The sequence below is a fragment of the Dendrobates tinctorius genome, unplaced genomic scaffold (assembly GCF_039654945.1).
Source record: "Dendrobates tinctorius isolate UK_male_01 unplaced genomic scaffold, ASM3965494v1 ptg000030l, whole genome shotgun sequence".
NCBI classification, from domain to species: Eukaryota; Metazoa; Chordata; class Amphibia; order Anura; family Dendrobatidae; genus Dendrobates; species Dendrobates tinctorius.
Window position 1 is genome coordinate 25,270,752 of NW_027361698.1, and position 23,077 is coordinate 25,293,828.

A 23,077-nucleotide genomic window follows, 5' to 3' on the forward strand; every position below is an offset into this window, starting at 1 on the left:
CTACTTCATCTTTCATTTTTGTTTGTATGTCTTTGGAGTACTCCACTTTTCTGTACTTTACCCTTTATGCGGGGGAACCACGTTACCACGACAGTTCCCCAACACATTGATTGATAATGCGCAGTTTGAATATTTGGCTTACTCCCCAGAAAAGAGTTGGGTTAGTAAAGAAACTTCTGCCTATTTTCCAACATAAAAAGACGTAAAGGAGATTTATGACAGTCAGATGCCAAGTAATCCAGACCACAAAACATTGCTCTTACCTCCAAGCTTTCGTGAAGATTTACGAGTAAGCCATCAGGTGTAGGCAAGAATATTTCTGGAAGAAAAAAAACAAACAGTCATTTAAGCTAGAAAAACTCCCATTTATACTGAACAGACAAATTGCAACACAAAGTGAATGTAATTAAGGTAACTAAGGCACGTTTAAATTTTATAATGCTCTCACCACTTTTTCCCCTAAAAGTGACATTGGCTGAAAGGGAGGTACCAGGGCCAGCTGTAGCCTGAAAAAATTGGACTCAATTCATGATGACTACAGTATGAAACACCAGTTTTGGTAAAAACCCTCAATGTATTTATATCCAAAGATATTAAAAAAAAAAAAAAAAGCTACAGAGGTTGATAGAGCATAATTTTTTTTTCAAACAATGCAAAACCAAGAATAAGCGAATTTAAAATGAATTGGGAAAAAAAAGAAAAAAAAAAAAGTTATAAATCTCATTGTTGTATCCACTTCTGGTCATGGCTTGGGAAAAAAAAATTGCAGCAAAAACTGCAAAGGTGCCTTTGGAAAAAAAGGTTGTGTGAAGTAATCCTATAGAAGCATAGGAGCATCTCTTGCTATTTTACTCTTCCTCTAGCTTACTTATAGCTACAGTAGAGTAGTAGTTATAATACTGCTACTAAAATCTATGCCCAATAAACTGTAAGGCTGTGTTCACAGGTAGCTTTATTTGCATTTTCGCGGCGATTTTAAGTGTGCAATTTTGCCGTGAAAATGCCAAAAAACAGCATACCATGCAATCCTATGGCATTCCGCACATGCTGTGCTAATGCTGTGGATTTTTCCACGGTGGAATTGCATCGCGTAAAAATACACAGCATGCTCATTCTTTGTGCGGAATCGCGGGAAAATCCGCACACATAGGAATGCATTGTTCTGCTTACATTCCGCATGTGGATGTGCCCACCATGCGAAAAGTAAGCAGAACCTTTGCGGATGGTACCCACGGTTTGGAGGAGAGGAGATTCTCCTCCAGGCTGTGGGTACCATATCCCTGTAAAAAATAGAATTAAAATTAAAAAAAAAAGTCATATTCTCACCTTCCGATGTCCCTCGCAGCGTCAGCAGGCCTCAGTGATGCTCCCGGCAGGGTCCAGGTCCCAGTGATACATTGCGCCAATGACCTTTGATGACGTTGCGGTCTCACAAGACCGCGACGTCAAAGGTCATTGGCGCAATGCATCACTGGGAATGGGACCTGCCGGGAGCATCGCGATGATCGGGAACGCTGCGCGGGACGTGGGAGGGTGAGAAAAACCCCATTTTTTAAATTATTTTTAACATTAGATCTTTTTACTACTGATGCTGCATAGGCAGCCTCAATAGTAAAAGTTGGTTACACTCGTCAAACACTATATTTGACGAGTGTGAACAGCCTGTCAATCACTTTTCCAAGAGATGCTAAAGTTCGCTTGGAAAGCGCTAGCATTCTGCAAGCTAATTACGCTTGCAAATCGCTAGTTTTTCCGCGGGAAATAGGCGGGAATTTTTTTAAAAACATGTGGAAAAGTGGTAAGTCAAATCATGAAATAATGATATGATAAACCTCCCACATCAACAGACCCCACAGACAATGTATGAATGAGCACTATAAAGTGTCTAATGAGGAACAGTCTCTAAAACAAACAAATGAAAAAAGGCATTAAACATGAAAAATCAAAATGCCTGACTGGTTTGGAAAGAGAACTATTCACAGCACCATTAATATATTAAGCACATATGAAACCCCTGAACTGGCATCTATGTACTCACTGATGTAGTTAATGAGCACACACTCCTGTGGACTGCATATAACTAAAAAAAAAAAGTTGAACAGATGGAAAAATATCAAAAGCCCATATGGGACAGCAGTACTAATGCCCTTGCACCTCTAATAAGGTCGTTGCAGACATACAGACCACAAATGGCAGAGACAATGAAGGCAGAAAAGGTCAAATAAACCAAAGCTCCATAATATGCCAGTGCATATGAAAAATAAAGTGCCTGGTGCTTCTGTGGGATGAGTGTGCGGGGGGAGCGAACCCCACGCGTATCGCCACCAGAAAGTGGCTTTCTCAAGGGAGAAATAAAGCGCTGTAACCATGAATGTGTTGGTCATATAAATACCCTAAATACAGGTGAAGTATAATGAGATGAGAACCTTACCAACATAGGGCGGCGAGAGATGCATGTGGCCGGGGCCGTCTTGTCAGTGTTACGACGTTTAGCAATAAAGTTCTTTGAAACAAACCTCACTGAAATAAAGCGGCCGGGTAATATTGCAACCACGGCCATATTGTCAATGAAAACCGCTGACAATAAAGATAAATGAACAAGCCACGCATGCGCAGAGGCGAGTTTGCTGAAGTGAGGCCACAAAATGCTAATAGAAAACTAAACAATATTTATATGGCATCTATATATAAACAGATAAATAACAACAAATGCTATGCGCTTGTACAGATGTCCAAATACTGCATATGCAAAGATAAACGACACATGCACCACAGACGCCACCACGAATATATCAAAAGATGGATGCTGAATATTACACAAATGAGTCTAAAGAAAAATAGATAATCAATTATGATTGATTATAAATAAAACTTTTCATGCAAAATAAGCAATGTTTTTATTTGTTTTAACCTTGTTTAGTTGTATGGACATACTGTATATAAATTGAAACCCATAATGCCAGAAAAGTGTATTTAGTAGTCTACACAGGACTTGTTTTGTTGTATAGCAATGGCACATCGATGTGTAAACATCCAGTCAAAAAAAGCCTCTAAGATGCATGTGTGGAATTCAACACATGTGAACACGAGCCTATTTGAAAAATACATTTGCGCCCAGAAGAAAAATAGATGATCAGTTATGATTCATTATGAATGAAACTTTTCATGCAGAAAGAGCAATGTTTTTATTTGTTTTAACCTCGTGTTGTTATATACACATATATAAATTGCAACCCATAATGTCAGAAAGGGAGGGGGGGAAAAAAAAAAAAAAAAAAAAAAAAAAAAAAGCTGTATCAAATAATGCATGAATACATTGATTTTAGCGTAAGTCCATATGCCCTAAATAAACATTAATTGTTTTGCAGAAAATCAACACGCAAAACACTTGTACACAATCATAGTCCATAAGAATGGACATAGGACCATAGACTTGTATTTCACATAAACATGCTCTGCTGTAATCACAAATAACACGCAAGCTGTAGTGCTATGAATGACTAGATTTAGTAGTCAACTGGCTAAAGGATGGTGCTGTGAATAGCTAGAAATAATGGTCAACTGACTGAAAGATATTAACAAATAATAAACAGTTTGCAGCCAAGACATAACCAGCCAGAATATATATAAAAAAAAAAAAAAAAAAAAAAAAAAAAATAATATAAATACTAGTATATCCAAATACTTTGCGAAAAGGGTGTACAGGCTACACCCTCCTTTGTTTTGTTTCCGACTATACAGATTTTTTATAATATAGTTGGCAAAGAAATTGCTCAGCTTAGTGTTACAAGCAAGCAGGGAGAAAATCTGGGATCTAGGGAGAGACTGGCTCTTAATAAACTTAAGAATAACAGGTCCTTTGTCATTAAAGAAGCGGACAAAGGTGGAAACATTGTTTTGTGGCCACATGAGATGTATGTCAAGGAGGCTAAACGCCAATTGAGTAACGGATCATGTTATCAGGTCTTACCATCGGACCCTACTGTGGTTTTTAAAAGTAAACTTGATCGACTACTTATGTCTGCTAAGCAAAACAACATTTTAAATAAGAGTGAGTTTGATTTTTTAACAACGCACCATCCTGTTGTTCCCACTCTATATTTGTTACCAAAGGTGCATAAGTCAATTTCTGAACCACCGGGTAGGCCCATTGTGGCCGGCATTGGCAGTCTTTTTGAAAGACCATGCATTTATATTGATAACTTTCTACAGCCATTTGTTGTCTCCTTAGATTCTTTCATTCAAGACACATCCCATTTGATCCGACTACTTCAGGACCTGGAAGTACCTGACAACACCGTGCTTGTAACTATGGACGTTGAGTCCTTGTACACTTGTATTGGACATACCCAAGGAATGGATGCCGTTTCCTATTTTTTCAACAAACAAATAACAGGTGACCGGAGACATCAATCTTTTCTGTTAGGCCTGTTTCACACTTCCGTTTTTGTGTCCGCCAAACGGATCCGTTTCCGTTTTTTTGACGGAAACTGATGCAAACGGATCCGTTTTTTTAAAAACGGATCCGTTTTTTTGACGGATCCGCGGTAACCGTAATGGAAGTCTATGAGACAAAAAAAAACGGATCCTGCAAAAAATGGCGGATCCGTTTTTTTACGGAAAACAACGGATTTTGACGGATTTGAAAAAACGGAAGTGTTAAACAGGCCTTAGACTTATTGCATTTTGTACTCTCTAACAGCTATTTTGTTTTTGATCGTGTTTTCTATAAACAGGTGTCTGGCACCGCTATGGGGGCACGCTGTGCGCCTTCGTATGCCAACCTTTTTTTGGGTTGGTGGTAGGAGACACAGGTGCGCCCCCTGTCCATTTTTCGAACCAGCGTTTATCGTTGGTTCAGGTACATTGATGATGTCCTAATTTTTTGGACTGGTTCATTGGAGGATTGTCATCATTTTGTAGAGCAGCTTAACATTAATCCATTCAATATTTCCTTGACAGCTTCCTTTTCAAATGAGACTGTGGATTTCTTGGATTTGAGAATCATGAAAATTGGTAATGCCATTCAGACCAAGCTTTTCCGGAAGGCCACTGCAACAAACAGCTTGTTACACTTTTCCAGTTTTCATCCTCAACATTTGCGTAACAACATACCTAAGGGACAATTCTTGCGGGTAAGACGCAATTGTACTACTGACTCGGATTTCCGAGAAGGAGCTAGAGATCTTACCAATCGGTTTGTAGAAAGGGGCTATCCACGCAAAGTAATTTCTCAGGCATATCAGAGAGCATTGATCAGTGAGAGGTCTGTATTGCTTCAACCTAAATCTCGAAATTCCCCCTGTACTATCAATTTGATCACCCCTTATAACAACCAGTGGCGTGAGATTTATCAAATATTAGATAGGCATTGGGGAATCCTACTGAATGAAACTAAATTAAAACCTTTTCTTTCTGATAGACCAAAAATAATAGCCAAAAAGGCTAAGAATTTGAAGGATCATTTAACTACCAGCCATTTCCAACGACCAACAACAAGGATTGGTACTGGACATCGTCTATCAGGTTCGTTTCCTTGCGGTGGATGTACCATTTGTCCATTTATGATTGCTTCTGATACCATTACACTCCCTATTTTTCCAGGCACAATCCAATTGAGGCACTATTCCAATTGCAAATCTCGAAATGTGATTTATTTACTTGTTTGCCAATGTCCTAAAATCTACGTAGGCCAAACCAGTCAAGAACTCAGACGTAGAGTGCAACAGCACATCTCAAACATGAACAAGGCCAAAATGGATCGTGAGAAGGGTAAGCCTATTACCTCTGTGGTGAGCCATTTTTTGGATCATCATGGGGGCAGGCATCAGGGTTTACGGGTTTTAGTAGTGGATCAAATACAGAGCAATATTCGTGGTGGGAATCCAACAAAAGAACTGCTCCGTAGAGAGTCGCGCTGGATTTATAATCTAAAAGCATGGCACCACAGGGACTAAATGAAGTGCTTTTATTCTCCGGCTTTTATGGATAATTTTGGATGTTTACACTTTTCTTTCCTTGTATTCCAGGTGACCATTTGGGGTCCTGGCCTGTTCCAAGGATTATTGTTCCAGGACTTTTGATAACCTTTAATTGGAATAGTATAAAATCGACCTAGCAAATCTCCACTTTCTTCTTTTGTAAAAAGATTCATGGACTCTTCGAGGCGGACTATTTCATCATCTTTTTTTTTTTTTTTTTTGCCTGTGGTGCTTCTTTTTGAGGGTTTTCCTTGAAGTTGCCTTTTTGAAGTCATTTGCTGTTAATTGTTGACCTTATATTCTTGGTCCACATGTCAACTATTCATAGTATCACTCTATGGTCCTATCTTTTTGACCACACCAGTTCTGATGGTTAACATCAGGCCCATCCATGTGGTTCATTTTTTCATTTGTCATTTTTCATTCATTTTCATTTTTATGTTTTTTCATGCATCAAAGGATTTGTTTTCGCAAAGTATTTGGATATACTAGTATTTATATATATATTTTTTTTTTTTATATTCTGGCTGGTTATGTCTTGGCTGCAAACTGTTTATTATTTGTTAATATCTTTCAGTCAGTTGACCATTATTTCTAGCTATTCACAGCACCATCCTTTAGCCAGTTGACTACTAAATCCAGTCATTCATAGCACTACAGCTTGCGTGTTATTTGTGATTACAGCAGAGCATGTTTATGTGAAATACAAGTCTATGGTCCTATGTCCATTCTTATGGACTATGATTGTGTACAAGTGTTTTGCGTGTTGATTTTCTGCAAAACAATTAATGTTTATTTAGGGCATATGGACTTACGCTAAAATCAATGTATTCATGCATTATTTGATACAGCTTTTTTTGCATTTGTTGTTATTTATCTGTTTATATATAGATGCCATATAAATATTGTTTAGTTTTCTATTAGCGTTTTGTGGCCTCACTTCAGCAAACTCGCCTCTGCGCATGCGTGGCTTGTTCATTTATCTTTATTGTCAGCGGTTTTCATTGACAATATGGCCGTGGTTGCAATATTATCCGGCCGCTTTATTTCAAAGAACTTTATTGCTAAACGTCGTAACACTGACAAGATGGCCCCGGCCACATGCATCTCTCGCCGCCCTATGTTGGTAAGGTTCTCATCTCATTATACTTCACCTGTACTTAGGGTATTTATATGACCAACACATTCATGGTTACAGCGCTTTATTTCTCCCTTGAGAAAGCCACTTTCTGGTGGCGATACGCGTGGGGTTCGCTCCCCCCGCACACTCATCCCACAGAAGCACCAGGCACTTTATTTTTCATATGCACTGGCATATTATGGAGCTTTGGTTTATTTGACCTTTTCTGCCTTCATTGTCTCTGCCATTTGTGGTCTGTATGTCTGCAACGACCTTATTAGAGGTGCAAGGGCATTAGTACTGCTGTCCCATATGGGCTTTTGATATTTTTCCATTCTTGTATTCATCTGCTCAACTTTTTTTTTTTGTTATATGCAGTCCACAGGAGTGTGTGCTCATTAACTACATCAGTGAGTACATAGATGCCAGTTCAGGGGTTTCATATGTGCTTAATACATTCATGGTGCTGTGAATAGTTCTCTTTCCAAACCAGTCAGGCATTTTGATTTTTCATGTTTAATGCCTTTTTTCATTTGTTTGTTTTAGAGACTGTTCCTCATTAGACACTTTATAGTGCTCATTCATACATTGTCTGTGGGGTCTGTTGATGTGGGAGGTTTATCATATCATTATTTCATGATTTGACTTACCACTTTTCCACATGTTTTTAAATGTTTTTATGGAGTCTGTGTTATTCCATGTCTGTGTTGGATGTATTCAATAAATTTCATACATTTTTTACTCATACATGTGGTGTTCCCTATTCATAGGCTGGTCGCTTTGTTCTTTTTTTCTGTCACATATTTTTGACTAGTCTCTGGTGAACCCCTCTTTCCAGTGGTGCCCTCCATTTTTGTTCACATTAAAATAGGCGGGAATTAAAATGCGGTTTTCTCGCATATTTCCCGCGGAATGGAATTCCGGGATTCCCGGGGCAATTCCAAAACGTGTGTACATAGCCTAAAAGGTGAATAATAATAATAATAATAATAATAATAATAATAATAATAATAATAATATAAAAAACACAAGTAGAGCTTTGTACAGTCAGTCAGAGCTCATAAAATCGAAAAAATGACAGTGAACCAAGTTTAATCGCAAAAAGTAATCAGTTGTATGTAACAATGAAGACATGAAAAGAACATCCCACGTTACCAGCAGTCAGCTAACTGCAGTGCTAACCATGTGCTGCAGTGGCAATTGTACCCTAGCATATAAAAATATCCCACACTATATCCAGAAGTGCCCATAATGTAGTTTCTTTTTCTATTTTGCTTTAACAGAGAGGTTGGGGGGCAAATAAAGAGTGTTTCTGATTATACCAGATGATTAATGCAGAGCGCTTGTGAAGGGGGCAGTGTTGAAGTTCCCTGCATAGTGGGTCGCCGAAGGGAACGGAGGCAGCAGCATTACTGCTGTGCGTCATCATTGGAAGGATGGCAGTTTACTGCTGTAAGATTTCATGATCAATAATTGAAGGGAAAACGGAGATTAGACCTACCGGTAATATTATTTCCAGGAGTCCATCCTGACAGCACCATGGGGTTGTCCTTCCATCCTTCCAGGGACAGGAAATGCACGAGAGGTTAAAAGGTCCCCTCCCACACCACACTCCAGTGATTTTTCCAAGTACCACACCAGTATGATGCAATTAAATTTTATTTAGATTTAGTACAAGCATAATGATACCAATACAAATCATAGGGAGGGAACTACCAGTGCTGTCAGGATGGACTCCTGGAAATAACATTACCGGTAGGTCTAATCTCCGTTTTCCAGGACGTCCTATCCTGACAGCACCATGGGGAATACCAAAGTAGGAATTCGCTTAGGGTGGGATTACTGCTTGTAGCACTCTGCGACCGAAGGTCGCCTGGCTAGCTGATAGAGTGTCCAACTTATAGTGTCTACAGAAAGTATTTGGTGTAGACCAGGTGGCGGCCCTGCATATCTGTTCTACTGAGGCACCCGCCCTCTCTGCCCATGAAGTCGCTATCGCTCTGGTGGAATGAGCCCTAAGCCCTTCAGGTACCGGCAAGCCCTCTGCCTCGTACGCCGAGGAGATTATTGTTGTTATCCACCTAGCTAGAGTCTGTGTAGCCGCACTTCTACCTTTATTTTTGCCGCCGTACTGGACAAATAGTTTTGTGTCCTGTCGCCAGTCCCGGGTGACTTCCAGGTAACGGGCGACCGTGCGTCTAACATCCAAAGAATGAAACAATTTTTCATTATCATTCTTTGGGGCTGGACAAAACGAGGGCAGGATTATCTCTTGGTTTAGATTCTGCGGCGATACTACCTTAGGGAGAAATCTTGGATCTAGTTTGAGCGTTATGTGGTCCTCGAAGATCTGAATGTAGGGATTCTGGATTGAGAGGGCCTGGATCTCACCTAAACGTTTAACTGAGGTGATAGCTACCAAAAAAGCAGTTTTTTGTGTGAGCTTTGAAATGTCTATTACTGAAATTGGCTCATAAGGGGGCCTACACAGCGCGTTGAATACCAGATTTAGGTCCCATGTGGGGACAGTTTTCCTCAATGTGGGTCTTAGCCTCTGGGTGGCTTTAGTAAATCGCGCTATCCAAGGATGGGAGGATAGGGAGAAATTAAAGAAGGTACTCAAGGCTGCTATCTGGACTTTGAGTGTGCTCGGGGTCAGGCCCTTATCGAATCCGGCCTGTAGGAAGTCCAGGATCCGAGGGATATCAGGCCGAGATAGGTCTAGAGGGGCACTACCACTTTCTGTACAGAATCTCTTCCAGATTTTACAATATATCGCTCTTGTCACCGGTTTTCGGCTGGCCTGCAATGTGGAGATCACCTGGTCCGAGAGGCCATTGGACTTTAGGATGTCCCTCTCAGGATCCATGCTGCCAGTTGCAGGCTTCCTGGGTCTGGGTGTAACACTGGACCCTGGGAGAGCAAGTCTGGTATTGTTGGTAGGTGGAGTGGCCCCCTCTGAGCCATCTTTCTGAGGAGGGAAAACCAACTCCGCCTGGGCCAAAAAGGTATGTTCAGCATCACCCGAGCTCCTTCCTCCTGGATCTTCCTGAGGACCCTCGGTATTATGGCAATCAGTGGAAACCCGTATAGGAATCCCCTTCCCCAATTCTGGTCCAGGGCGTCGATTTCTTCCGGATGGTCCGCCGGGTTGAGGGAGTATAACCTCTTCAGCTTGGCGTTTTTCCTTGTCGCGAAGAGGTCCAGCTGGGGTGTCCCCCAGCGATGGCAAAGATCCTTGAAGATCTCCTCTTTTAGCTCCCATTCGGTGGTTCGGACTTCTTGTCTGCTTAGTCGGCTATCCTGTTTTGGGAGCCCTCCAGGTGCACTGCTGATAGGGAGCGAGAATTGTTTTCTGCCCAGGTGAGGATGCGAGCTGCAAACTTCTGAAGTTTCCCGTGCCTTGGGCCCCCCTGGTGGCGTAGGAAGGCTACTGTGGTCACGATGTCCGACATGATCTTTATATGTTGGTTCTGTAGTCTTGAACCGCTTCTCTTCAGAGTCTCCCAGACTGCTCGCAGCTCTCGGTAGTTTGAGGACTGTAAGCGGATATTCCTGGGCCACGTCCCTTGTAAGAATCTTCCTTCTAGGTGGGCTCCCCATCCTTCCCTGCTGGCATCTGTAGTGATGGTCACGCATGGAGACAGGATCCAAGGAACTCCCCGGCTGATGTTTCTGTTGCTGATCCACCATTTCAGAGATGATCTCAGCGCCGGAGACGGTCGGAACTTCTTGTCCAGCGAGGACTGCCGTCTGTCCCATTTCGTAAGGATCTCCTTTTGTAGGATTCTTGTGTGAGCCTGGCTCCACATGACACAGGGTATGCATGCGGTTAGGGTGCCCAGGACTTCCATCGCGATCCTTATCGAAATCTGGTGTTGGCCGAACTGCCGCACCTTGTCCATGATGGGCTTCTTCTTCACCTCCGGCAAGAACGAGACCCTTTTTCTGGAGTCTAGCATTACCCCTAGGAATTTTTTCTGGGTGCTGGGCCGCAGATCTGATTTTTCTCTGTTTAGGATCCAACCTAGGCTCTCGAGGCTGAAAATTATTGAGCTGAGTTGTTCTTTTAATTCGGACGCTGACCGGGATATTACCAAGAAGTCGTCTAAATAAGGCACGATGATTATGTCTCTTTGTCTTAAGTCTGCCACGACTTCGGCCACCAGTTTTGTGAAAACACGAGGTGCTGATGCCAAGCCGAACGGAAGAGCCTGAAACTGGACGTGGTAGTGTTTGCCTCTTTTCTCTAGGGCGAAACGCAGGAACCTCTGAGATTGAGGATGGATGGGAACGTGATAATATGCGTTCTTTAAATCTATAGTGCACATGGACGCGTTCTGGTCTATTAGCGGGATGGCGGTTTTCAGGGATTCCATTCGGAACCTTTTGTAACGAACCCATTGATTCAATGGCTTTAAATTTATGATAGTTCGGCTTTCCCCCGATGGTTTTTTTATTGTGAAGAGTGTAGAATAGTGGCCCTGACCTCTCTCTACCTTTGGGACAGGAATTACTACTTCCGTTTTTAACAGGAGTTTTATGTCTGCCCATATAGGGTCTACCATGGCTTCGGAACGGGGTTTTGTAACCAAAAATCGTGCTGGAGGGGATCTTGTGAACTCGAGGGTATAGCCCTGGGCAATTGTACTGAGGACCCATGGGTTCTGGGAGATGCGCTGCCATGCCCCTGCAAAGTGTTTTAGGCGCCCCCCTACCGGCATGGCGTCATTGCCTTCTGCTCCTGGAACTTTGTCCGGAGCGAGAAGGGAGAGCTCTACTTCTTCCCCCCCTCGAGTACTCCCAGCGAGAAGATTTCCCTTTCCCTCTATATTCCTGCCTCTGGTATGGGCGGGATCTCTGAAAGGGAAATTGCCTTTTTGGTGTTTCCTCTGGAAAACCTTTTTTGTCGTCGGAGGCACTCTAGAATTTTATCCAAAGCTGGCCCAAATACCTTCCCGCCTGAGAAGGGTATGGAACATAACTTATTTTTAGATTGGTAGTCCCCCGACCAGGTTTTCATCCATATGGCTCGACGGGCCGCATTGGATAGGGAATTATTTCTGGCCGCAAACCGTACCGATTCTGCAGAAGCATCTCCTCGTCCAACATCAGAACTTCTTGACTGACTCAGTCAGAGAATCAAGCGATTCATGGACATTTAGGGAATTCTGAGGGACTGACATGTCAGACCCGAATTCAGACATGTTGTTTGCAAACATTAGGAGAGGGAGAGCGAGAGAAAGAACTCGCCGATGCTGAATCGCGAGCGTGACTAGGGGACGCGTCATGGGTCCACTCTCTAGAGACCTGAGGATCCCTTGAACGAGCATGGCCCCTGCTGGTGGACGGTTCCCGGCCGTCGCCAAAGTCCTCCTTGGGCGGTAAAGACGCGTTCTGACTTAAAGAGGATTCCCGGAGGAGTCTATAGCCTTGGTCAGTGACTCCAGAGACTGTGACAAGGACGCAGCCCACTCAGGGAGACTAAACGCAAGGAGCACCTTGCAGCGGCGGCGGATGGTGTTTTAGCACAAGCCGGGTCGCAATCCGTGCATAGTGGATTAGTCTGGGTACTGGGCAAGGCAGTCTTGCAATAGGTACCAGCGGTAAAGAACGCAGTGCGCTTATTAGCCCCCTTTTTTGCTTCCTTAGACTGAGACATAGGGCCCGTGAAAGGGTTACAAGCAGAGCCTGAGCTGCAGCTGCAGGGAATGTGCGAAGGGGTTAAGCTTTTCTCTGAGAGCAGATGCAGCTTACCTGCGGTCCTGACGCTGTGTCCCTGGGAGGAATATCGTCCATCCGTGCGCGCACCCCCGCAGCCGTCACAGAGCCCGAGGAGCAGAGAAGGGGTTAAGGACATGCCCCCCCCGAGACTAGCAAGGGCGCCTCTCGCACAGAGCGAGAGGTGCCAAAGACATGGGCGGCGGCGCTAACAGTGGGCGGCACTATGTAAATTGCGGCCTAGTAGGCCGAAACGCCGGGGACTACATTTTTGGGCCTACCCGCGGCGAGCGCTGGGTGAAGGGGGGAGCGGGGGGTCGCGACAGGGCACCGGTATGCCGCCGCTGAGACTCGGTCAGCGCTTCTCCCAGGGACTAGGTCCCGACCCCATACCTCCAATCCGATGCTGGCTCCGTCTGCGCTGTCTAGGAGCCTGCAGGTTTCATCCCATCTCAGATCCTGAGGTAAAAAAGCTCCCGGGAGATGTAGCAGAGCTGGAGAGGTTGTTACAGGGGTATTGCTCAATCGGTCCACCCTATGGGAAGGGGGACGGAGAGCTATGGGGCTGATTCAGGGCATCCGAAAGCGCTGGTCAAATCTTCTACGTGCGTTCCGTGCGCTCGCCCTCGTATCCGTGAGGGGTACCAGGACCGTAAAGGAACCATCGCCAGATGAATCAGCCCCAGTCGTCGCAGGAAAGTGTACGGGGAGGTATACTCCGCGTACTTGCCTGTTGTTGGTTCGGGGGAGAGCGGGCCATAGAAAGGAACCGTCGCCCCCTTCACTCCGTTAGTTAAAAAATTAAAATTTACAGAATATTCAAAAATAAAATAAAAACGGTGGGGTCTGAAGCCAGACCCAAGTGCCTCCTACAGACACGAAGCAAGAACTGGGTAAGCCAGCGAGAGGGTGTATACTGCAGGGGAGGAGTTAACTTTTTTCTGTGCTTACTTAGTGTTCTCCTAGTGGCAAGCAGCATAACACCCACTGTGTGTCCCCCAATGAGGAGTAGGAGAAAATAAAGTTGTGGCTTGGATGACTTCATGAAAACAATAACTCAATGGGAAAAAAACCCTAAATCTAACAGATCTGTTCTGAGCTATTACTCAACAGATCTGGTAGGTTTGTTGAGATGGTTGCCAATGTATGAACCTCAACCAAAATCTTGGCTCAGAGCCTTTAATTTTCCCTTTAATTACATTTATTGTGCCTTCTGCTCATCCCATGGTTTGGAAAACTTACCTTCTACATCGGATACGATTAACATTTGTGGCTGAGAAAGACCTTTCTGTAGATTGTAGAAATGCACAGTGCTGTCAAATGTTATGAAGCCGATCTTTGTTCTTGAATCTCCCCGTAACCTTACAACAAATACGGCCAATTAATGATAAATCATTATTAAGCATTATACTCCTGATGCCCAAGTCTCCAATAATAAAGATTATTATATAGAAAGCACTGGCTCTCTTAGGCTGGTTTCACATTAGCTTTTTTGTGCGCAGTGCATCGTGCGCATCCGTCATGCGTACCTATGTTTAACATTGAGTACGCATGGTCTTGCGTTTGCATGCGTTCCTCTGCATTTTCGTATTTTGGTCCGTCCAAAAGCGTCAAAAAACGCATGCACACGGAATGCGTCAAAACAACGCATTACAGTCAATGGGAACGCAGGCGTGCGCATGGACATGCGTACGCATGCATTTTAAGAGTAAACATGTCTAGAAACTGGTTTAAACCACCCCCTACACAAAGAAACATTGTTTGAAATGCGAGTATAAAAACCTAATGTCTGACTGTACTTTTTTCTCCATTTATATTATGTACTAATGTCTCTTTTTTATTGCAGCATGTCTTAATCAGCAGCAAAATCTGAAGAATTCAGCTGTAACAGGGTCTATATAAAGAATTCCCATGACACATGCCCACTGATGTCCCATTGGTGGAGTCTGGTTCAAGGAATTTTCAAGGATTTTCCTCCTGTGAAATGTGACACCTAGAAAACGCATGCGCATAAAAACTGCAAACGCATGCAAAAACGTGCGTTTCTACTTGCGCACGATGCGCTGCGCACAAAGACGCAAGTGTGAAACTAGCCTTACAGAAGTCTATGGTAGGGTCTCAGGAATTACCTGTGCTTTATAATTCTAATTCCAGATAAAATATCCCAACTTGGACATCATGAAAGCATTCTACACCCTAACAGATATTATGCACATGGGTAGGTAAGGGGGTCCTCAGTCCTACAACCATTTAACTCTTAAAAGGGGTTGTCCACTACTCATACAATCCCATCTCCGATACGGAGGTGTCAGCATTCACTTTCCCAGGGCTTACGTTACAATGTTATGTCACACAATCCCTGCGCCCAATCAATGAAGGCTTCACTCTCCCTGCCTTTGGATGAATCAGATACCAAGTGGAAGTCGGAGCTGCGGCTGACCGCTCACTTCCTTTTGATGTCCAGTACATCTGAAGGCAGGGAGAGTGAAGCCAGCGCATATTAGGCATAGGGCTCAAGTGACCAACTCACGAAAGCCCTGGGAGACCGAGTGCCAACACCGCTGGAACGGCTTTGGTGTTGTCATTTTATGAGGGTAAACATGTTTATTGAGAAAGGGTTGTCAGCTACTAATAAAAGTAAAATTCACCAACTGGTATACCTACTTGTCTAGATTATCCAAAAGTGACTGAGAGAAACATTGGAGATACCCAGACTCAACAGCGTTGTACGATACATCCAGAACAAACAGATAAACAGCTGGAGGTGGAGGACGAAGCTATGACAAAAATTAAAAAAAGAAACATTTACTTCAAAGACCAGATGGAATTATGGTACATTCCTATAAAGTTAAAACAGTTTTCTGAGGCTTACCCCAACTGGGTCAAGGAGGGCAAAAGAGCATAAAATAATGACAAATTATGAACCTGATAAATTTGCCAATGATCCAGCACTGCCAATCCCCTCCAATCTGTCACCCCTGTCTGTGACCACTGCAGCCAATCACTGACCAAAGCAGAAACCAACTCTTCACCATAGCCAGTGATCAGTATGGTGGTCACACTGTCCAGATGGAACAATAATTAGATATCATCAGGTGCCTGGGAGTGTTGGAAAAGGAATGGCAGTGATCAGTAAGCCAAGTATCACTTCTTTCATTATTCACTTCATTTTCAACCTTAATATTTGCTAAAGATTTATACGTACAACACATACTAATGAATAGGACCATTGTTGGTGGCTCTACTCTAGTGTATATAGCAAAAAAAGATGCAGAAAACCAGTCTGTTGCTGGCTCTCCCGAACATTATATCATGTGCTAAAATGACTTAATGAAAAAGTTTTTTATTCTACATATACCAAGTAAAAACAACGCGTTTTGGCTTGAAAAGAGCAAAAGACTTCATAAGGTAAATTATACAACCATACTAAAAAGATAGTAAACGTTTTTTGCAAAAGGAAAGGGAGGGGTGTTTGCTACCAGCACCAATACTTCACTTGATTTGCTTACTCCTCTTGATTAGTTTAGTTCATTAGTACAGGTGGATAAGGGGTGTAGTTCACTTCGAAGCAAAAGGATTTTATATGCAAATATGAACCATATATCTTTTCTACTTTCACCTGCGGACGATTGAGGATCGCCTTGTGGACTAGGAGCTGTGCAGCAAACCGATTAACCAGGACCTTGTTTGGGATAGCCTCTTGCTACACAGGGTTATTATACCCTTTTTTGCCTTATGCTATATAGGGTTATTGCATACCCTTGTCTTTCTGCAACAGACGTCGCATGTGGAATGCATTTTTTTCAATATTTTGTCTGTCATTTAATAAATGTGCAGTGTAAATATTCCACAGGTCTGTCCTGAGTTTTGGACGTTTTCTATAGGTGCTACTCATTGTATATATTAAACTTCTCTGTAGACGTTTTTTGAATTTTCTTAAGGAGGTATTTACCCATTGGTCTGCCTATTGCAGCGTGTCAGTATTTTTTGACTACGAGAGAAGTGTCATGAAGCTGCATTTTTTATACCCTTGCTTGACTCCGAGATAAGATTTCATTGTTGGGGGTATTTATACTACGAGATAAGTTTACAGCACTATAGCACTTTTTTATGAAACTATTGTTTTTCGGTATTATAGGTGTGAGTGTGTGTCTTTTTTGTGTCCCTTTTTGTATACGTAGGGTGGTCTAGGGCGTTATTAGGGACGCCGACGTTGAGCGGGGGCGCCATGTTGTCAACAACTAGGGTGCCAACCTCCGCAGTCAGGAAGGGCTGTATCCTAATATTAGCCTTTTGCCCTTCTGATATATTTATCTATATCCTCAATACGTATTGCGTATTTTGGTTTTTTGATTCCTGATCCCCTGGTATCTATTGATTTCACATCTGTGTGTCTTTTTTAATCATTGAATTAAAAGTTAAATGTTAGGGTTTTCCTTCTTTGTGCTTTCTGGTACATTTCTTGTTTGGGATTCCCCCCAGGGTCATTACGCTGTTCCTTCAACCTAAATCTGGTGAGCGCATCAGCTTTGGACTTTTGTGATTTTTAATACTGCGCTTAGATCCTGCACGGCATTGTCTCCTTTATATTCCCTATCCTCAGGGTACTATATGGAAACTGATGTATATAGCGTAATCCTGAGAAAGGACAATAACTAGGATGTCCATATGTGTATATGCAGACTATGGCAGTGGTTGGCAAATGAGACAACCTCTTCAACGGTGAATTTAAGAGTGATGGCAGGAGTTTACAAAAAGGCTTGACTACAATTAAATAGTGAAGATAGTACATAAGTATTTAGCCTTCCACAATCATCGAAACTGGATTGCATTAAATATATATTATGGTTGCCATGGTGACTTTGATGTCATAATAGGTTGCCATGCAACCATGATATCATAATAGGTTGACATGACGAAGAGGATGTCAGAATGGTTGCCATTGCGATGATGACATAATAGGTTGCCATTTTGACGATTATGTCATAACTAAATGGAGATCCGATGCTATCGCATCGGGAGGGCGGTAATGTCACAATGGGGGCAAGCTTTGCAGCTTTAAGAATCCCCCCCCATGTGCTCACCCATCTATCCACTCTCTCTTTACTCATGTGCTGACTTCGCCCGTCTGTGCTCTCTTCTTTGACCTGTCTACCCCATGTGCTATCCCCCTTGTATGCTGTCTCTCTACTTCCTGTGCTGTCCCGTCTGAGCTGTCTCACCCCTGTGCGCTCTCGCTCCCCCATCTGCTGTCTTTTCCTCTCATGTCATCTCTTGTTTGACTGTTTAGTGATGGGGTACACAGGTCAGTGCACAGCATGTCAGGAAGAAATCCTATTTAAAGGGGTTTTCCCATGAACGAAAGTTCATTTTAAAAATGGTCTGTGTCTGACCGTGTACAGAACATACCACAGCTCCTGAGCAGGGGAGGAAGCCAAAGACAATACTGACATTACAGCAGGAGATCGCAGAGGATACATTTTGCAAGGTAAAATATTGTTTAAAAACAGTCAGTGAAATATTTTACCTCACAAATAGAATCCTCTGTGATCCCCTGCTGTAATGTCAGTATTGTCTTTTGCTTCCTCCCCTGCCCAGGAGATGTGGTATGCTCCGTGCACAGTCAGACGCAGACAATTTTTAAAATGAACTTTCGTTCATGGGAAAACCCCTTTAATCTGACCGCCTTCCTCTGCCTGTAGACACGTCGCGCATCTGCCGCCGGGATCAGCCGAATGATTCACTGCGCCTGCGAAGAATTCATGCAGGCGCAGTGCGACGGTGTTCCGCTGGTGGTACTGCGCAAGAGGCTGCGTGAGTGTGAGGTGCGTACGGCGTATAGAGTGTGTGTGTGGTGCAACTGTGTTCCACTGGTGGTACTGCGCAATAGGTTGGTACCGGCAGGAGTTTCCATATTGAGACACCCATCACTTGAGTGTCCCAATATGGCAGTCGAACTTCCTCCACTTGGAATTCTGGGATACAGTGACATCTGGACAGAACAGGAAATTAAAACATTACAAGGTAATTATATAAATAGATGGTTGACATGGAGACGATGTCTTAATGGGTTGCCATAGTGAAGATGAGGTCATAATGGTTGCCATGGAGATGATGACAGCATAATAGGTTGCCATGGTAACGATTATGTCAATGGGTTGCCATGGCGACAATGATGTCATAATGGGTTGCCATGGCGACAATGATGCCATAATAGGTTAACATGGCAAAAATGATATCATAATGGGTTGACATGGCCACATTGATGTCACAATAGGTTGCCATGTTGATGATGATGTTATAGTGGTTGCCTTGGCGATGATGATGTCATAATAGGTTTACATGGCGACGGACGATGATGTCAAAACAGGTTGCGATCGTGATGTTATAATGGTTGCCATGGTGACAAAGTTGTCATAACAGGTTGCCATGGCGACAATGATGTCATAATTGGATGCCATGGCGATGATGTCATAATGGGTTGCCACGGCGACAATGATGTCATAGTAGGTTGCCATGTTCATTATGTCATAATGGTTGCTATGGTGACTATGTCGTCAGTGGTTGCCATAGCGAAGATGTCATAAAGGGTTGCCATGGTGACAATGATGCCATAATAGGTTAATATGGCAAAAATGATATCATAATGGGTTGACATGGTGACCCTGATGTCATGTTGCCATGTTGATGATGATGTTATAGTGGTTGCCTTGGCGATGATGATGTCATAATAGGTTTACGTGGCGACGAACGATGATGTCATAATGGTTGCCACGGCGACAATGATGTCATAATAGGTTGCCATGTTGATTATGTCGTCATAACGGTTGTTATGTGACTATGATGTCATAATGGTTGCTATGGTGACTATGATGACATATTAGGTTGACATGGCGCAGATGATGTCATCATGGTTGCCATGGTAGCGATGTCATAATGGATTGCCATGGCGACAATGCTATATTAGGTTGACATGTCTACAATGATGTCATAATAGGTTGTCATGTTGATGATGACGTCATAATAGGTTGCCATGTTGATGATGATGTCACAATGTTTGCCATGGCGAGGATGATGTCATAATGGGTTGCCATGGCTACAATGAGGTCATAATAGATTACCATGTAATATAGTAAGCAAGGCTGAAAAAAGACATTTGTCCATCCAGTTCAGCCCATATTCCGTCAGAATAAATCCCCAGATCTATGTCCTTCTAAAGAATCTGATCACTGTAAGATACAATATTGTTATGCTCCAGAAAGACATCCAGGCCTCTCTTGAACCCCTCGACTGAGTTCGCCATCACCACCTCCTCAGGCAAGGAATTCCAGATTCTCATTGACCTAACAGTAAAGAATCCTCTTCTATGTTGGTGAAAAAACTTTCTCTCCTCCAGACACAGAGAATGCCCCCTTGTGACCGTCACAATCCTTGGTATAACCAGATCCTTGGAGAGATATTTGTATTGTCCCCTTATATACTTGTACATGGCTATTAAATCGCCCCTCAGTCTTTTTTCTAGACTAAATAATCCTAATTTTGCTAATCTCTCTGGGTATTGTAGTTCCCCCATCCCCTTTATTAATTTTGTTGCCCTCCTTTGTACCCGCTCTAGTTCCATTATATCCTTCCTGAGCACCGGTGCCCAAAACTGTGCGGTCTAACCAGAGATTTGTACAGAGGCAGTATACTGCTCTCATCATGTGTATCAAGACCTCTTTTAATGCAGCCCATGATCCTGTTTGCCTTGGCAGCCACTGCCTGGCACTGGCTACTCCAGATAAGTTTATCATTAACTAGGATCCCCAAGTCCTTCTCCATGTCAGATTTACCCAGTGGTTTCCCGTTCAGTGTGTAATGGTGATATTAATACCTTCTTCCCATATGTACAGTTATGGCCAAAAGTTTTGACACCCCTGCAATTCTGTCAGATAATACTCAGTTTCTTCCTGAAAATTATTGCAAACACAAATTCTTTGGTATTATTATCTTCATTTAATTTGTCTTAAATGAAAAAACACAAAAGAGAATGAAGCAAAAAGCAAAACATTGATCATTTCACACAAAACTCCAAAAATGGGCCAGACAAAAGTAACCTAATTCTTGGTTGCACAACCTTTAGCCAAAATAACTGCGACCAACCGCTTCCGGTAACCATCAATGAGTTTCTTACAATGCTCTGCTGGAATTTTAGATCATTCTTCTTTGGCAAACTGCTCCAGGTCCCTGATATTTGAAGGGTGCTTTCTCCAAACTGCCATTTTTAGATCTCTCCACAGGTGTTCTATGGGATTCAGGTCTGGACTCATTGCTGGCCACCTTAGAAATCTCCAGTGCTTTCTCTCAAGCCATTTTCTAGTGCTTTTTGAAGTGTGTTTTGGGTCATTGTCCTGCTGGAAGACCCATGATCTCTGAGCGAGACCCAGCTTTCTCACACTGGGCCCTACATTATGCTGCAAAATTTGTTGGTAGTCTTCAGACTTCATAATGCCATGCACACGGTCAAGCAGTCCAGTGCCAGAGGCAGCAAAGCAACCCCAAAACATCAGGGAACCTCCGCCATGTTTCACTGTAGGGACAGCGTTCTTTTCTTTGAATGGATCTTTTTTTCTCCTGTAAACTCTATGTTGATGCCTTTGCCGAAAAAGCTCTACTTTTGTCTCATCTGACCAGAGAACATTCTTCCAAAACGTTTTAGGCTTTTTCAGGTAAGTTTTGGCAAACTCCAGCCTGGCTTTTTTATGTCTCGGGGTAAGAAGTGGGGTTTTCCTGGGTCTCCTACCATACAGTCCCTTTTCATTCAGACGCCGACGGATAGTACGGGTTGACACTGTTGTACACTCGGACTGCAGGGCAGCTTGAACTTGTCTGGATGTGGGTCGAGGTTCTTTATCCAACATCCGCACAATCTTGCGTTGAAATCTCTTGTCAATTTTTCTTTTCCGTCCACATCTAGGGAGGTTAGCCACAGTGCCATGGGCTTTAAACTTCTTGATGACACTGCGCACGGTAGACGCAGGAACATTAAGGTCTTTGGAGATGGACTTGTAGCCTTGAGATTGCTCATGCTTCCTCACAATTTGGTTTCTCAAGTCCTCAGACAGTTCTTTGGTCTTCTTTCTTTTCTCCATGCTCAATGTGGTACACACAAGGACACAGGACAGAGGTTGAGTCAACTTTAATCCATGTCAACTGGCTGCAAGTGTGATTTAGTTATTGCCAACACCTGTTAGGTGCCACAGGTAAGTTACAGGTGCTGTTAATTACACAAATTAGAGAAGCATCACATGATTTTTCAAACAGTGCCAATACTTTTGTCCACCCTCTTTTTTATGTTTGGTGTGGAATTATATCCAATTTGGCTTTAGGACAATTCTTTTTGGGTTTTTGTTCATTTAAGACAAATTAAATGAAGATAATAATACCAAAGAATTTGTGTTTGCAATCATTTTCAGGAAGAAACTGAGTATTATCTGACAGAATTGCAGGGGTGTCAATACTTTTGGCCACAACTGTATAACCTTACATTCATCATTGTTAAACCGCATCTGCCACCTTTCGGCCCAAGTTCCCAACTTATTCAGATCCATCTGTAGCAGAATACTATCTTCTCTTGTATTGACTGCTTTACATAGTTTTGTATCATCTGCAAATATCAATATTTTACTGTGCAAACCTTCTACCAGATCATTAATAAATATGTTGAAGAGAATAGGTCCCAACACCGACCTCTGCGGTACCCCACTGGTCTCAGCGACCCAGTTAGAGAATATACCATTTATAACCACCCTCTGCTTTCTATCACTAAGTCAGTTACTTACCCATTTACACACATTTTCCCCCAGACCCAGCATTCTCATTTTGTGTACCAACCTCTTGTGTGGCACGGTATCAAACGCTTTGGAAAAATCAAGATATACCACATCCAATGGCACACCTTGGTCCAGTCTATAGCTTACCTCTTCATAAAAACTAATTAGATTGGTTTGACAGGAGCGACTCCTCATAAACCCATGCTGATATGGAGTTCGTTATTCTCATTGAGATAATCCAGAACAACATTCCTCAGAAACCCTTCAAATATTTTACCAACAATACAGTCATGGCCAAAAGTTTTGGGAATGACACAAATATTATATTTTCACATGATCTGCTGCCCTCTGGTTTTTGTGTGTGTTTGTCAGATGTATTTATCACATACCGAAATATCATTGCAATCATATTATGAGTAGCAAAAGGTTATATTGACAGTTAG

At 42.8% G+C, this 23,077-nt stretch overlaps 1 protein-coding gene across 3 annotated transcripts in view; it reads right to left on the minus strand.

Moving 5' to 3' along the window:
• The window catches only part of SEC24B (SEC24 homolog B, COPII coat complex component), a 162,302-nt gene that overhangs the window by 59,200 nt on the left and 80,025 nt on the right, over window positions 1–23,077 (minus strand). For all 3 annotated transcript variants that reach the window (XM_073571976.1, XM_073571975.1, XM_073571977.1), the window contains 3 exons: window positions 15,487–15,599; window positions 14,065–14,183; window positions 264–319 (listed from right to left, as the gene is read on the minus strand). In XM_073571976.1, coding sequence (XP_073428077.1) covers window positions 264–319; window positions 14,065–14,183; window positions 15,487–15,599 — 288 coding nt within the window. The remainder of the gene's footprint in view (window positions 1–263; window positions 320–14,064; window positions 14,184–15,486; window positions 15,600–23,077) is intronic.